Source organism: Gallinula chloropus, assembly GCF_964237585.1.
Source record: "Gallinula chloropus genome assembly, chromosome: 2".
NCBI lineage: Eukaryota > Metazoa > Chordata > Aves > Gruiformes > Rallidae > Gallinula > Gallinula chloropus.
Window position 1 is genome coordinate 64,781,805 of NC_140086.1, and position 17,638 is coordinate 64,799,442.

General features: G+C 47.9%; 1 protein-coding gene across 1 annotated transcript in view; it reads left to right on the forward strand.

Moving 5' to 3' along the window:
- Positions 1–1,580: 1,580 nt before the first annotated feature.
- Positions 1,581–17,638, forward strand: part of PARD6G (par-6 family cell polarity regulator gamma) — a gene marked incomplete at its 5' end in the record, with an annotated part of 66,637 nt that continues 50,579 nt past the window's right edge. The window contains 2 exons of the mRNA XM_084260425.1: positions 1,581–1,652; positions 14,092–14,314. Of these exons, the coding sequence (XP_084116551.1) occupies positions 1,581–1,652; positions 14,092–14,314 (295 nt within the window). The remainder of the gene's footprint in view (positions 1,653–14,091; positions 14,315–17,638) is intronic.

Here is a 17,638-nt window from a genome sequence, read left to right on the forward strand (position 1 = left end):
AGCAGGAAAGCGACGCTGCTGCATTGCTCAGGCCAAGATAAAAAGAGGAAAAGATCAACTTCATACAAATGTTTCCCTTCTCAGCTCTTTAGACTTTATTTTTCCAGTTTAGCCTACAGCAAGCCTTCCAAACACAGTGCAAGCCTAGAACTTGCAGCAAGCATTCATTTCAGATCCATTTTCCAGTAAGCTGGAGCTGGTTTGTAGCTGGGGCATATACTTTGATCCTCCTACTTGGAGTCACATGAAAAGTCAATTTAGTGCTTTCTTTTGCCCCTAAATTCATGGGTATTTCCTGTCGCTGCCATCAACACCTGCCCAGCGGCCCTGGAGATCTGGAGAAGGGAAGATGGGTGATCTGTCACGTCTGCTAGGACTTTATGTTCCTTCCTTAGATGTGCAGGTGATTCCGGGAGATGTCGAGCAGTAGAAAACTGGTTTCACAGGCCTCTGCCTCATCCTCAGCTTCTTTACATCGTGACTGATGTTTTGGGCAGGACCACATAGGAAAAAGCACCGCTCTCAGTCACTACAAGAACTTGACTGAAGGAAGAAGGTCTATTAGAATTGTAAAGGTCCTTGGCAAAGGATGGAAAAAGTTCCTTCTGGATTCTCAAATTAATAACCTACCTAATTAATAGGGGCTGCTGGCAGAGGGAGGCAGCCCACTCATTCATTTCCAGGAGGGAGCGGGGAAGACTCTCCTCCCAAACCTGACGAGGACTCAAATTAGTGACTTTCCAGATCCCGACACTCTTTATGAATAATCAGTGCCGCCCAGGAGATTCGGGGGGGTGTCTGCCCGACACGCGGCGGTGGCACCTCCGCGCACCCCCGCGCCTGGGGGCAGCCGGCGCACCGCGGCCCGGCTGCTGCTTCGCCCGGACTTTCTGCTCCGTGGGGGCTTCCGGCAGCGGCACCACTCACCCACCGCCCGCGAAACCGGTCGCCGGGGCCTAACGCCTGGCCGGGGCAGCGCGGGTTTGCTGCACGCCTGCACCAGCCCCAGCCTCCCCCGGCAGCGGATTAACGCGGCTCCCTCGCGGGCCCTCCGGACCCGGCTACGGCCCGGCCCCGGGGGGACGAGCGCGGCAGGCCGGCCCCGCACCGGACCTGGCTACCCGCACCCGGCTTCAACCTCGACGCAGACAATTCCCCCTGCGACACGGGCATCCCCAGCCCCGGTACCCTGCAGCCGGGCACCGCGCACGCTCCCGGGGCCGGGCCGCACGGGAGCCCCGCGGTCGCCGAGGGGCGGAGCATCGCGGCGGGGGGCGTGGCCAGGCGGCGGGGGTGGGGGTGGGTGGGCGTGGCCATGGGCGCGGCCTGCCGGCCTAGGCGCCCGCCCGCCGCGAGCCGCGGGCGCGCGGCTGTCGGGAGCCGGAGGAGCGCGAGCCCAGCGGAGCGGAGCGGCTGCTTCTCATTGGCGCGCCGGGACAAAGTGGCCCGAGCGGAGCGGGAGCCGGGAGCGGGGCGCCGCGTGCCGCCTGCCGCGCGCGGGGCGATCGGCTCTCGGGGGCGTCCCGGGAGGGAGGCGGAGGCGGCGGTGGCAGCGGCGGGAAGGCAGCGGGGCCGGGAAGATGAACCGGAGTTTCAACAAATCTCAGACTCTGCGGTATCTGGAGTGCAGCGCGGTGGAAGTGAAGAGTAAGGTGAGCAGAGCGCGGCGCGGCCTCGGCCGGCGGCGCCCGGGTGCTTCACTGCCCCGGGCCGCTCCCGGTGGCTCTCCTGAAAATGAATGGAGCCCCCCACCTCCCCAGCCCGGCGCTCGGCACCCCCCCCGTCCCCTGCTGCCTCCCCGCCCGGTGCTGCCGGAGCTGTTGCCTAGCCAGAGCCCGGAGAGCGGTGACGGCCTGGCGGCAGTTCGCGGAGAGGCGGGATCCCCGCTCCGGGCGCAGCTCCCGGCCTCGCCCCCGGCGAGCCGCCCCTGCCAGGCGTGAGGCGGCTGCGGCGGCGCGACCCTAACTCGCCCGCCCTCGGGGCGGTGGCGGTGGCGGGGCCGGGGCGGGCGGGCGCCGGGGGCCCCGCGCCCGCCGCTCCCGCTCGATCTTTTGTTTCGCCGCGGGGACCTCGGCGCTAACTTTCTGGGGCAGCTCGGAAAGTGCCGGTCGCCTCGCCTGGCGGGAAGCAGGGGCTCGGCCGGGGGCACCGGTGTGCGGTGGGGAGGGAGGCCGGAGGCGGTGCTGCCCCCGGGGCGCTCCTGCCCCCCTGCCCGCCGCCGCGGGAGCGCGCCGCCCGGGTGCTTCGGCCGTCTCCCGGGGGCTGGGTCGGGTCCCCCGGCGCAGTTTGGCAAGCGGAGCGGAGGAGTGGGAGGGAGAAGGGCTGGGTCCGTCCCCCCCCCCCCGGCCGGTGCTGGCAGCGCAGAAATCCTACTGTGGATCCCGAGTTGGAGAAGCCGGAGCGAGGCCTGCGGGGAGCTTCACCTTCCCGTGGTTCTTTTAGCGGGTGCTACCTGGGAGTGCTTCCCACCCCCCTCCCCGTAAGCCAGCCCGCTTGTGGTGCCGGGGAAGGAGCTGTGATCCGCAGGGCTGTCATGTGCGGGACCAGCTGTCTGATGGAGCTCGGCTTCTGAAAAAGATGATGTCGGTGGGCTGTGTGTGTGCTTGGTTCTGCCAAGCTCTCTTCAGGAGGCTCTGGTTGCCCTGGGTTGACAAGCCAGCACATCAGAGCCGTGCCTGACACCTCTGTGTGCGAAAATAAGTATGTAGCTTTTAAGCAAAACTCAGAAATGTCCCCGGAAGCCCGTGTTTCATATGCGTGTGACAGAAAAGTCTTTGTGCTCCATGTTCCCACTTTTTGTCCCTTGCTGCTGTTAATATTTGCATTCAGATCAAACAGCCTTGAGCAATGCAGGGGTGGTGGGGTGACTTCAGAGGGAGAACGACCTTCTGTACAAGGGACTCTCCAATCGTTTCTAAATAAAATAAGGCCACCAACCTGCCTTTCCTGACCTCCTGTTGCCACTTGAAGGGGCTCGGCTGGCCTAGAAAACATCCTGCTTTCATTGATGGAAAGGTTTGATTTGGTTTGTGCTGGTTCTAAGGTGTAACCTACCCATAACATTCACCGTGGACCCCAGATGCTCCAGATCCTGTTTTCCAGATACCGTGTGCACTGTATGAGCTTCAAACTAAAACCTTGATCACAGATAGGATTATTTTTTTTATTTACATTCATCCTCTCTTCTACTTTAATATTGCCATAGCTTGAGTTTGTTCTAATAACAACTAAACCCCAGCCTTATACCATGAATACTTCACGCCCTCCTTTACAGCTGTGGGAATCCTGTAAGTGCTACGTAGTTGTATAGATGCAGTGTGACTGAAGGAGGTTGTAAGCGTACCAACTACTGCAGGCTTTTGGAGAGAAGGAAAAGAAACTCGTGTGGGTGGGAAGGGTTTACTGGAGGTCTTCGGTAGCTCAGGGTTGTCACTGTTGATGGCCCAGAAGTTACTTTAGGGAACTCCATTGAAAGGAAACTTACAACAGCAGCTAAATTCAGAATATGCTGCTGGGGGCCTACACTGGGTGATGGCCCATTAACGTGCAGTGTGGGTCAATGGAAGTTGTGCTGTCGTGTTTCTTGACGCTGGTGGGGTTATACTGTTAGTGTGACTTGCGTGCAGTAACATCTAGGCTGTTTATGTAGCAGACTGTTACAGGCTGCTGGCAAAGGAAGGCCGGCAACTGATGCTGCAGCATGGTTTTCTGTTGTCTGTAAAGCTCCTAGGTGCCCGCTCACAGAGTTACTTTCTGATAGTTACAGGGAGATCCAGTGAAAAGCTTTGGCCAATGATACCCAGCCAGGTGCTGTTTTAAAGGCCTTATACCCTTTGTTGAAACATGGTAATCTTGTAGGGTGGGGTTATGCTCCTTTCTGTTGTGTCCCTGTGGTTCAGTGGGGTTGTGAACACCCCAGCACAATCATCTAGAAACACAGATTTTTATTTTATTTCTTTTTATCTGGTGGACGACCCAAGGCCGGGGAAACAAAAAGGTTCAGTCATGCTGCTTTTGATAGCCATATGCAGTCACCCTTTTAAACATTTAGTTGCCTGTGTTTTGTAAGTGAGGGGCCTGCCCAGACCTGCCAGAGAACTCGAAAGTTGAGTCTGAGAACTCATGATTTTGCAGCTATCGCCTGAGAGCGCAGGCTGCCAGGAGAGCGGAGGCGGGCGCAGCTCAGCCTCTGCGCCAGGGCATGCTGCTGGCCGGGGATCAAGGGATTCTCAGGTGGCTTTTCAAAGGCTGGGGAAGTGGCAGGCCCGTGGGCAGGTGGAATCCCTTTTAGCAGAGGAGCCGGGTGTGAGAGAGAGAGCAGCTTTTGCCACAACAGCACCGAACAGCTTTTCTCCTCTGAAGATTGAGTTGGTCGTGGAGGAGGTCTGGAAAAAAAAATAGCTGTGGGGAGTTGCATGGGCAATAGTCTGCAAGCCTTGGGGTTTTGATAGGCCTGCCTCTGTTACGATAGCCAGATGGTTCCTTCCTTAAGGATAAACCACCATCCAACTGGTCTGTTGCATTAGTCATAATACAGAAATGACTCCTATCAAAACAGATTGAGGTTTCCCTGGATTTCCTGAGCTTCTTTCCTTTTCTCCCAAAGAAAGTTTGTGCGAGTTGGTTTGTACCTTTGACTGTTGGAAGGGGAGAGTTTCTCAGGTCCTTAGTACTGTACTGGACAGGACACTTCTCTGGCAATCCCCAGGTATCCTTAAAATTTTAAGATTCCTGATGTGTGTCAGAAGATTATTTTGAAAAACAAAAAAAGGGTGGTGGTGGTGGTGGGGTGGTGGTAAGGCGACAGCATCCTGGTGGCTGAACTCCTCACTCCAGTTTTTCAACATCCTTCTTGTGCTGAAAGGCTAAAAACTGCGGATGGCATTCCTCTTTCCTTGTCCGGTAAGCGTGCGAGCTTTGTGTTTGATCAGATTTCAGCTGGCCTCAACCAGCCTGTACCTTCCCTGGACCTAGCCTGACCTACCACCCCCGCTGGGACTGCAGCCCAGCAGCACACTACAGCTCCCTGCACTTGTGTCTGTGGATATTTTAATGCCTTGTGACTACATGGTGTGAACATTCGCAGCGATACGGTCTCTGGCTTCGTGTCTTTGCGGAAGGAAGAGCTTTGTGACCTCGTGCAATACGTCTTGGTGCGCATCAGGTTGTTTTTTCTCTGGGCAGATTTGTGGTGTGGACTTGGCAGTCATGGGAGCTCTGCTTTAAGAAGTCCTCTCTCTTCAGGCCTCTTCCTCTGTCTCGTCCCCTGAGAGCTGGCCTTAGAATCAAACCACTCAAATGCTTGTTGCCTGATAGGAAAACGGAAGGATGAAGAGAAATCTGCTTAGAAATTGGCACATGCTGTAGGAAAATATTAATTGAATAGTAATTATACCTTATCCCTCTTCTTCTGTCTGTCACGACAGAATACATTACAAGCTCAGTTCTTATCTAGGTGTTGTCTGCGTAGTTTAGGATTAATGCTTCAACCCTTTTAGACAGGATCTGAAAACACATTATCTTGCTGGCTTAAAGCAACTGTGTATTCTCATGTGTCTCTTACTCCCTGGCTCCTTTCCCCCGTTGGGTGACAAGTGAAGTATCTGTCCCTTCTGAAGAAATTCCCTCTAATCTCTGAAAAAGGTTTCCAGATGCCCCTTTCTCTCCCTCTTCTCCAGTGCCTGTGATGTGTAGGGCTTTTTTTTGTTTGTTTGATTAAGAAGTGACACAAAATCCCAAACCTATTTTTCATTTTCTCTCCTTAGTGTCTCGTTTCCTTCTGTTACAAACTGATTTACAAATTAACTATTATGTGACTAACATCCTACTACTAGAAACAAACCCATTAAGATAAATATATCCAGTTAAGTATAACCATATTTTTTTCTCTCTTCTGCCATCCTGTTTTGACTTTGTTCCAGTAAATGTTCTTATTCAGATGGGTGCTGCAAATGGATTTTTAATACATTTTCAGTTATATTCTGAAATGTTCAGAGTACAGACATGATAATGTTACACTCCTCAGACAGAGCACACTTGGGATCAGCTATGCTCTGTGCTCTTAGAGAGCTGCTAGTGGGTAAAATGACATGCTGTGGTCTGGGGCAAGTGTAGAAGTCAGTGCTTCAGCAAGCCTGCCCAACTGTTAGATGGATGCAGTATCCAAACAGCTTGTGAGTGGCTTGTCCTGCTCATGTGTCAGCTCCTCAGGAGGAATGGCTCTGTGCTTGGTACGTGAAGATAGCTGGTTTGAAACTTCTGTTTCCCCCTTCCCTGCAAGTTGCTGATACAGCTCAGGCACCTTAGCAGTACTGCATGGCTGCTTAGCTATTACACTGCATGTACCCAATTTGTGTATTTGAAAGGTATAAAGTATAACATCAAGCAGCATTAGAACTGTAGCAATAGCAATAAGAGTAAACTTGCTTTTACCAGTCCTCTAAAGAGATTTTAAAGCTCTGTCTCTCCTCTGTTTGGTGTTAACTAAGTGGGAGAGGTCTACCAGTTGTGTTCTTCAGTCTTTTGTACTTTGAATCACTAACCCTGAAGCCTTGCAGGCTTTCTGAAGTTTTAAGAAATGTTTTCCATGTGTAGCACACTTCAAAATTGATCAAAAAGCATCACTCTCTTTAAACCTACAGGATGTTAAAACAGACTTTATGTCTGCTTTAAGTTTTTAAGCAGTACTTTAGATTCTTCTAAGTTAAGGTCATACTTGTCATACCTAGAATAAAACTAAAATAAGTGCAGTGAAAAGCCCTGTAACCATCTGATTTAACTTCTGGTTTTGAGCTTCAAAACATATTTGATTATATGCAAACCAAATGTGGCACGGACTCAGAAAACCACAGTGCTTCCCCCCCTTTCAAATGAAGACAGTATGCCACAGCAATAGCAACTTGAGATGGTCTGGATTGTTGCAAAACGTGTCAAGGAAGAGTCTGTAAATGTTGATCTCTTAAGAAATCTTGCCTCTGCTCCTTTTCCCTCACAGTTTGCTGAACTTCTGACAGCAGGTACTGTGTTTGTTCTGATAGGCTAAATAGCATCTGCTAAACTCCTGTCTCCTCTGTTATTAACAAACCTTTGTTTTACATAGTGGAGTGACTTTCTGAAGCGGTCCCTACATAGTTAAACTTAAGTCTGTCTTTAAATGGGTAGGTGACTTGAGAGAAAGTGACCGCAGCTTTACAAGTCACCAGGCAGCAGCTGAGCCACAGCAGCAGGTCCTGTGTGTGCCTGCAGAAGACAAACTTTTCAGCAGAAAAGGTGTTGCATGTTTTTTGGTAGCTCTGTCAGGTGACAGCTGTGATTGATAAGCACCAGCACAGTGTAACTATTCTCTCTGCCCTGTACTCTGGCACTGTGTATGCGATAGTGCCTGAAGAAGACACAGGGAGGGCTGGGACGTGTGCTTTGAGCTACCTGGCTTCACAGAGCATAGGGTGGAGGAGGATATGCTCTAGTGCTAGGTTTATAGTCTCAAACATCATAAAAAAAAAAACCCCAAACAAACTATACAACATCAAAAAAAGTCGCAGTCTAGTTTGTGAAAGGCGGTAGTTCCTCTGACAGTGTTTCCAAAGTTAGTATGTTGTTACAGGCTTGGTGCTTATCGAAATCCCGAGCGTGCGCTGACCAGAAGGCTAGGGCTGGTGCCTTGTGTTTCAGCACCTCTTTATTCTTGATCCTGCCTCCAGGTTCTCACCTTTGCTTGCATAATCATTTTTTAGCCTAATAACTTGAGAATGTCTGATCTGCTTAAAACTTTGTCTGGCCAGTCTGTCTTATGTGCATAGTCTTCTGAATTTTAGTCTCACCACAGTGAAACTGTCCTCAAGGACGCCGAGCAATGGACCTTTAATTTGCTGAGGTGCTCTTTAAAGTTGAAAAGTTGTTTACAGCCAAGTAAGAATGGAATGTCTCCTGTGTCAGGTTAAAATACCTGTGGAGGCTCTGTCTGGCAGGCTGCAGGACTAGCCACCTCCAAGGAGTTCTTGAGGGATGCAATTAATAGCGCTTTCTTCAGTAGTCCCTTATCATTCCCTTTGTAAAACACTTTGTGCGGGCTTAATCTGAGCTTTTAGTAACCAAGAAACACTCCTCCAAGGATTGCCTGCTTGCCCCTAATTACCTTTACAATGCAGGCCAGGAGTTAAAAGGTGAAATATACCTTTGGAGACGTTCCCTCCCTCTCAGTGAAGGCAAAAATCTCCCAGCGCAGAGGTAGTCCCTTCCTTTCCCATTGGAAATTCCTGAAGTTAATTGAAGCAGAAAGGTTTGGGGCAGGGTGTGGTGCAGCAGCCCCAGGGCCACCCAGCCTGGGGCTGTCCCTCCTGCTTCCGCCCTGCACAGCTGTTCCCAGTCTCCTGTCAGGTCTGGCAGGGTGTGTGTGTGCTGTCCCTGTGCATCGCCTGACCTCTGCCGTGTTGGGCCCTGAGCTCACGGGGAAACCTCTGGCAGAGACTGAAAGGGTCTTCAGTAAGTCTGCAGCCAGCCAGAGGCCTCGCTGGGCACGGACGTCTTGTCAGCATGCAGGTATCTCTCTTCATGAATCTTCAGAGAATGGTTTGCTTGTGCTAGAGACCTGTACTAGTGCAGGACTGCCTTTCTGTAGCAAAAGTGTTTGTCTCCTGTTTGGCAGTATCCTGAGTTGGTGGTCTTTTGTCCCTCTGGGTAGCAAGGTGCCAAATGTTCCTTTCCCCCTCGTGCTGATGGTGACATGCCATGGGATGTATGTGTGCCATGGGATGTATGCATCCCGTGATGGTTTTGCACTGAAGCTGTGTGGTGTGTGGTGCTTGGTGTTCTTAGAAATACAGGACCAGCTTGGTCTACGTCCTTTTCAAACAGACTGGCTTGTTCAGAGATGTAGGGGACTGGAAAGAAGAAAAAAGAGACGCTTGCTTTTGGAAAAGTAGACCAACCACTTAAGGAAAAGATTTATTTTACAATCTTTGCTGCAGGTGACTGCTTCCTGAAGAACAGCAGCAAGTATCGAGAGCTGCAGCGGTGAGGAAGGCTGGTGCTGTGTGCAGCTTGGAGGCAGTCCTGTCTGAGAGAGACAGTGAGGAGAAAGCAGTGAGGTGGGAGACCTGATGGAAGAGAAGCTGCTGGAGCAGGGGTGGCAAAGAAAGGGACGAGTCAGAAGAACAGCTGGGAAAGCAGCTCTTGTGGATAGCTATTTTCAGAAACTACCTCCAACTAAGAAATAGTTGGGTAGTAGTGAGGCAAAAGAGTGTTTAGGAAAGCTAGGGAAAAACACAGAGCAGCAGTCAAGGCCAAGTTCAGCTGTGCAGTTAAGGAGCCGAATGGTGTCCATGGACTTGAGATACTGGGCAGAAAAGAACTGGGTAATTAAAACACAGAAATATGCAGCTGCCTGAATGAAGGGTGATACTGGAGTTAGAGGTACTGGGGAAGGTACCATGGTGGTCTTGTGCCCGATAACCAAGAAAACAGGTAGGTGGAACAGGGAAAAGGGTAAGCCCTTGAGCTGGCAGCTGAGCATCTGTGAAGAGGCTGGTAAGATGGGATGCGTCTCATGCACAGAGGCTGATCAGAGAGTGATGGTGACACAGAAAGAAGCTGATTTTTTTCTTCTGGTCAGGTCCAGAAACTGCTGTCATGGCCTGAGCCTCACAAACTGCAGGTTAGTAGGGTTGGAGGGGTTAAAGAGCAGAAAGCAGAAACATGCAGGATGGTGTTGGAGAAGCCTGAAACAAACTAAAAAAGGAACCACTGGGTTTCTTCTGGGGGGGGGGGGGGGATGGGGAGAAACTCTTCTAAGAACTGAAGATACTAGAGCATGGCTGCATTTTTATGGAGGAGTGGAAGAGGAGAATGCAAGGGAGAAGAGTAGGAACGTGGCATGATGCCAGTCAAGAAAAAAAGTAGTGAAACTGCATCTGTGATGGGGTTCCTGTGAAGGGCAAATAGAAGAGAGGTTGTGTTGCTCTTTTGCCTGTCTCTTGAAAGAACAGAACACAAAATCCCACACTGCCCACCATCTTTGCTGGAATGGAGCAAAGCTGCTTTGGGACAGCCGGTTGAAGAGAAGAGAGAACTTGTTGCAGAGAACATCTGCTTGGCTGGTGGCATCCTGCCACTAGTGACAACAACTATGAGACTGAGAGCAGAGCAAGAGACTGGGGAATACATGGCTGAGGGAGAGAGGGGGAACAGAGAAACATAGATAGGAATGTCACAGCAGAGCTCTGAAGTCCGAGATGAAGTCAGCACAAAACTGATTAAATTCTGTCTTCCCTCCTCCTACTCCTTGGCCTTTGCTCCATCTCGCTGATAAAGCAGCCCTCATTACATCTTCCCCACTTTTAAAATCTTGCAGGTGAGCAGCAATTAGAGTCTATGCAAGAATGAGTGTTTTTCTTTCTGTTCCTGATTTTTACTTTGTGGGAGAAGTAGATAGCTAATGTATTTCATGTTTATTGCTAAATGTTGCTCTTTGATTTCTTATTACAATAGCCTGAACTCAAAGCCAGCAATGAACTAGAGCAATGTCACCTCATAAACATAGGGTTTAATTTTTGACCCTGTAACCTTTTTGGAACTTAAAATTTTAAGGAGGGAAAAAAAAAAGTAGATATCTGCTTAGAAATAGCTCCTCAATTTCGTTTCACAAAACAGCAGCCCTTCAAGTAAACAAACCTCAGTCCTGCTCCCTCCTCTCTGACCCCTAGTCCCCTCTAGCCAGAAAAAACCCAAAACAAACCAGTAGATTGCTCTTGGTCAGCCTGTGTAAGTTTTGGACAGCTAGCTGTGACTTTCTTCTTCTTTTAACACAACTTTTATCAGAACACTTTGCTTTTTCTTTTTTTTTTTTTTGCTAATTTTTCTTGCCATCATTTCTTGCTCAGGGCTCCTGCTTGACGTATAGCATTTTGTTAAGTGCTTTTTGTCATCTAGCTGCAGACAAGTATAGTGGCTTCCTGATACTTTGGAGGATCTTGGGATAGAGCTTACTCTCTGTGAAACAAAATGTACTGTTCTTTCTTCGTTTTCCTCTAGTCATAATTTGCTCTGTCAGACTAAAGTTCCCTTGGACTCTCCCGTCCTCTGACTTCTGCACAGTGGATGCAGTATCTGCACTGGATAATGAACCAAATGATTCTGACCTATTTATGGAAAACTAATCTCCTTGTTAAAACTGTTAGTTTATCAAACAGTGTAATACAGTATTGTTCTGGCAGAAACTCCGCTGGCAGGCACCAGTCCTTGTGCCTCTTTCTGTGGAAGGATATACTGAAGTTGAGCTCTGTAGCTTGGGAAAGCAGATAGTTATCTTGGCTGTCTGCGCAAAGCTCTCGGAATTCGTGGTTTCTGGAAGATACAGGGTGGGTGTTATCTTGAGATCCTGGCTGAATACAATGCAGAGGACCGGTTCTGAGCCGTGGGGTGCTGCAAACCCCGTTATTACTGCGATACTCTCTATCAGCCTCATTAGGGATGATGAATGAACAGTCATTGCTGAAGCATTTCCCCCCCTCCCCTTCTGAAAAGCCCCGCTGACAATGGGTGCTGCCTGCCTACATGCACGGGGTGAATTAATCAGCTAAACTACTGCTACAGAAATGCTAACCTTTAAACCAAAACCCTTCACCTGCTTTTGAAGAGACTCAAGAGACTCTTCCCTCCTCGTACTCCTCTCTGCAGAATCACCTTCTAGCTCCCTTGCCTTCCAGGGCTGCATCATGCACAGCACACATGTGAAATCACTTGTGCTTATCACTGTCCTGTTCCTAGGGGAGGGAAACTGTCTCTTGGGCTTTCCCGAGGCTGAGTGTGTGAAGGAGTTTGTGTGACTCTGAGGTGTTCGCATCAGACCTCAGTGCCCCAAGTCTGCAGTTGCATCCCTGTGGGTGGATGGTTACCCACGTGTCACCCTCTGCTGATACAATCCCATCCAGTGTGCCCGTGGGGGTTAAGCTGGGAGGCCTGGCCGTTCTACCAGCTGGCCTCCTCCCATGTGGCAGCGTAAGCCGAACTCTGGGTCACACCAGTGCGTCAGTAGCTGTCCTTGCTTGTTTCCCTGCTCCTTTCCCGTGTCACTTTGCCGCAGCATGGGAACTGGCCTGCACCTTGGTGTGTGTCAGGCAGAGCAGGACCAGTGGGCTGGTGTCCATGTGCTTGTGCAGGATGGGTCTTGTACTGACTGGGATCAAGCTACACCGCATCAACTTCCTTGCAAGTACTGAGCGTGATGATGTCCCAAACAAGTTGTCTGTCCAGTAAATAAGTAATTACTGGGACTGGCATCCAAATATACCAGCCTTGTGCTTCTTTGGCTAAAGGCATCTTGTATTACTGTTCAGGTGTGAGGAGCAGGAGATGCAGCTGTAAAGAAAGCCTACAAGGAACTTGTTCCTGCTCCTTTAGTTTACTGTGCAGATGTTAATCTTGCCACTTGAAGATGGTTACTTCTTGTTTGAATCCAGGAAATGGAAAACTTCAAGATACTTTTCAAATTAGAAGACAAGCTTTTTTTTTTTTTCTTCTTCCCAGTTTGAAGTGTGTCAACAGAAGTAAGTTGCCACTTGAATTTTTTTGGAGAGGAGCAGGGGGTGGAGGATAAAAGAGGACTCTTTTTTTCCTCCATTGGAACCAGCTGTGGCTTGTTGGGTTTTTGTGCATTTGGGTGGGCACTCTGAATTGCAATCCAAACTGGAACTAGCAGTTAATATTACAAACAAGCAGCATAATTTGACTAAACAAGCTTTTAGATGATCAGAACTAGGCTTTGATGCTGAAAAGTGGGATTTTCATAACTGCGGAAGTAATTTGAGAACATACTTGTACCCAAAGCCAGTAGGGTTGTTTTTGTTTTTGTTTGTTTTTAAGGATAATTATGGTGATGATTTAGACTTTTGTTAGTCTCAGCAAAAGAGTGGCTTGCATGTATGGTTGATTTAACATCTGAGAACTTCTAAGCAAGTCATTCTCCGTTTTGAGGAATAATTTATCTACAGAAAATGATCTTCTTTTTTTTCATTTTCTTCTTTGCTTGGTTTTTTTTTTTTTTTTCCTTGGTTTCGTGCTCTGGTATTGACTGACTTTGCAAATGAGAACTTCCATGAGATTGGAGTCATGACCTTCCCTACCTCTTGGATTTATGGATGTGGTTACATGCTCTCTGGAATGAGTTAGCATGATTTTAGAGGTTCAGTAGTTTACTAGTACTATATAATCTGAGTTATAAAAGTAAATGTTCCAGAAAGATGATTTAAACTACACAGTTTAACTAGATGCCTGTTTTCACTCTCTTAATTTCCTTGATTAGAGAATCTGTTTCCTCCTGGTCTTAATAGCGTATTCGGTTTCTAATATCAGAAATAACTTAATGGATTATAACGTTTTCAGTTGTGTCAAGTCACACCTCACAACTCTTCCTTCCCCTGACCTTTTTTGGTTTTTTTTTTTCCCTTTAACAGCCACTTACTGGTCTGTTAAGCTTCAAAAGTAAAAACCAGTGGAGTGACAGGAAAATGAAACCCTTGAAAACTAACTTGGAATACAAACTTTCTTCCTCCTGTATGGATTACCAGGAAATTCAGGGGGCATGTAGAATGAGTGTATTTCCTAGTAACAAGCTGTGCGCTTGCATACCACACTTCTTTAAAGGTCTTGTGGTTGAGATCCCAGTGGTATTGATGGGAAACGTGCAAAGAATTTTTATAAGGTTGGTTGAATAGCTGAGTAACTTCTTTTGAAATCAGTAGAGTGAACACTTCTGCTTTGTAGAAGAATGGTTCTGTGGGTGCCTGAGATGATGATGGTAATGAATGATGGAGCTTCAAAGTTAAATCCTACAAATGCAATTATTTTCTAGAGGATTTAATAAAAACGTAGTATTTAAAAAACACGCTTTTAAGGTCACCCACTTGAACATATCTATTGTGAAGCAGGGTGGTGTCTTGGTAGAGATGGTAATGTCCCAGTGTGAGGACCTAAAATGCCATCTGTGGAGTTGGAAGCACTGATATTTGAGTATATTCATCATAGCAAGAGCTGATGCCCACCATGTTCAGAGGCTGTGGTTATGTTTGATAGCAGACACTCTCTTTTCTCTTGCAGTTTGGGGCAGAGTTCAGAAGGTTCTCCCTGGATCGCTACAAGCCAGGAAAGTTTGAAGACTTCTACAAACTAATTCTTCACATTCATCACATTGCCAACCTGGAAGTGATGATCGGGTATGCTGATGTGCATGGAGACCTCCTCCCTATTAATAACGATGACAACTTCTTCAAGGCTGTTTCAAGTGCTCATCCACTGCTCAGGGTTTTTATACAAAGACAAGGTAAGATGCTTTTCCATTTCAGTGCCCTCAAGTGTGCTGGGGCAAGGTGAAGGGCGGATTTGTGTCCTCCATTTAAAGGCTGAAATGATGTTAGAGGGACCTAGGAGCTCTCGGGCGTCTCGAAGGCACTTTGTTACACTTGTAGGAATGGCATGACTTCAGGGCAGGTAGAGGGACTGGATTGCTGCCTGCAAGGTACTTGAAGGATGAGAATCATCACACACCCCTTCTTTTCTGAGGGGACCATACCTCATTCTGCTGGTACTGTGTCATCATTACTTGGGCATGCCAACTGCACCACTCCACTTGTTTGAGTGAGCTGTGAAAAGGGAGGGAATCACAGCACTACTACTACTGCACGTTCAGAAATCTTATCTATCCATCTTGATAGTCACTGTTGTAGCAAAATGATTCATGCCTGTGTAGTGTGTGAATGCACACAGACATGCAGTTACTTAAAAAAACCTACAAGTTCTGTCACAAATGAGGTCTTGTTTGACTGTGTGACCTGGCAGACAGACAAATGATGATTCTCCCCTCTGTTCTTACACTAAGGAGTGTTACATCTTCCCACTTTGAATCACTAAGCAAACCTTGGGCAGAATTGCCTAAACATCAAGATGACATCAGGTTTAAGTGGCTGTGTGTTGTTCTTGTCAAACTTTTATTGCAGGTGTCTGAAACCTTCTCCTTAAAAACTGTGGCTGGCAGTTGCTTCAGATGAGGGTTTGTTTTTATAACACGGTGTCTTCCCCCTGTCTTCCAGGGGAACCTAATGCTGTTAATGCTACATCCATGGCTTTTTTCCAGACTTGTAGTGATCTATGGCTCAGGGCTTTTGGAGTTAAAATCTTGTCAGTATCATAGTAAAAAATGAGACTTGAACTAGACTTCCAGCAGTCTTGTAGCTTTTTTGGAGAAGGAGTCTCTAGCTTGCTCGTTGGTATGAGCTGATACAGAGTGTGGTTCAATTCAGCTACGTTCAGGGGTTGTGTGGCACTCCCCATTCAGAGGGTGTTGTTTGTCACCTCCTCTAGATGGGAATAAGTGCTCAAGGAGGCCCTTACTCCCATCAGATGAGTGGAAATCTCTGTGGGAGAGGACTTGGGTTGCCAGTTCTCTCTTCTTGCGCAGAAAATGCAAAGGTGGATGACAAGTCCTATTGAGTTTCCTTCCTGCACTGCCTGTTAGAGCTTGTGAAAGCTCGTGGTGGGTCAGGTCATGAAAAACTGCTTTTATGGCTTTGTCATTCCTGTATCAGCTCAGGTTTGTTCATGTCTCTGAATCAATCCTATTCAAAATACAGCTGTCCTTGCTCTGCTTGGGTGGACTGCTGAAGCCACTGAATATCCCTAACTCTGCATTTGGAGAGGGGCTGCCTCCAAAATGCTGATCATAGAAGCAGACAAATGAGAGAAAACTGTTGACTACATGTGGAAAAAATGCTCCCTCTTCTCCTTCCTTAGAAGTATGCTAGTTGTGAATGTTTATAACTTGTAATCTTAATGGAAATGTGCAGTATTTCCTTTTCTAAAAAGCTTTTATTTTACCTGTTGCTCAGTGGAAAGAGTCATGCTGATAAATAAGGGAGCTCGTACAGGAGGGAAGGCAGACCCATGTCTCCTCATGTGTGGCAAAGCCTGGAAACTCTTCCTGGGAGCACACATTCTCCTGTGCTCCCTCTATAAAGCTGAAGGGAACAATAAAATCTAGCCCCCCATCCCTTTGACTATTTGCACCTTTAGTTTAACATTTGAGATTCATACTTGTGGATGCTCCCAAACTATCATAAGCTTTGTTTTTTTTTTTTTTTTTCTGAGAAGAAGCCTTTAGAAATTGTTTGCTTCAACAGTTATAGGAGTTACTGAAATCCTGTCTGTCTCTTCCTCTTTGCTCTGCCACTGGTTTTCCTGTCTTCAGACTGGGGTGATAGAGCAATGCTGGTCCTTCTGTTGGAGACCTGCACCAAGAAATCATTGTGCCACCCAGGAGAATCTGGTGTGCCTGCAGTGCTTCAGCTCACACCCTAAACTCTGACTTCAGTGGTAGGAAATAAGGTTGCCAGTGATGCTAGTAAAATATGAGGCCAGTCCTCCCCTGTGACTTAGAAGGAGACTAGAAGAGTGTGGCCTCTCTTCCCTAGCCTGTTTGGTCAGGGATCACTGCCTTTCAATGGGAGAAATCCTGGGAGGTGGTTGCAGTGTTGCACTGTCGTAGAGTAGGGAGAGTATGAAAGAACTGGGCAGGAGTATGCAGGGATGGAAGGGCTCAATAGCTGAAGTTCAGGTCTCTGTCTAGCAGAGCAGACTGTTAATCAACTGCATGATTAGTCATTTTGTTTCTCCAGTTTATAGCTGGGTTATCCATTCTCCTGTCAAAGCACCTAAACTATTTGTTCCCAGAGTGGCAAAACAGGTCACTTTGCACAATAATCAAGCAGGAATTTCCTAGTTTGATTTTTATTTGCCTAGATGCTTTTCATCTGATCTCTGTCTTGTACTCTTTCAATTCAAAAGCGTTTCCCACACTTGTCCCCAGAGGCAAACCATGTGAGTGGTGCTTGGATTCCTACATGCCATGGTGTTCAGGTATGGGATGGCTGGTTTATTCTACTTGCCATTTTTGTTTGAGTCTTCCAAGCCCTGTATTTTTTTAGGATCACAGTAGTTATTTCCTCCCCTGCCTGGGGAGGTCAGACCTCCTACTGGGCACCTGAATTGCCATCCCCAGTGTGTTTGCAACAACTACTGCTCATGGTTTTTGGGGTCTTGAAGGCTCTAGGATGTTTGCAGGTTTTGTTTGAGTAAACTCAGCTATGACAAGGTTTTATAGCTCACAGTGATCCATCTGCTAAACTATGTGGCACTCTTTTATCTGTTTTGGGTTTTTTTTTTTCCTTTTTTTCCTCCAATACCAAATTACAGTGCAGACAAAAATCTTCATTGGAGAACCAGGCTATAAAAAGATAGTTTTCCTCTGACTCGCTTTCCCAGACTGAGGTCTGGGTTGCCCTGTGTTGTAAGCTGATGTAGCTCTCTTGACTTCATTAGCACAATAGTGATTTATATCAGCTGATGCTTTGAGCCCAGGAATTTATTCACTTGGCCATAACTGATAGGGACAGACATAACCAGAACTCTTTTTGGAAGGTGCCTGCTGCCAGGCAAGGGACGGATGTCCCAAAGACCTTTAAAACAATGCAGGGAATCATGGATGTGTTGGACTCTCTCAATAATACTGAACTCTTGTACGCTAGCCAAGACCTGCATGAAGGAAAAGTTTATCTGATAATGCAGTTGGCCATCATTTTTTCAAAGCTTCATT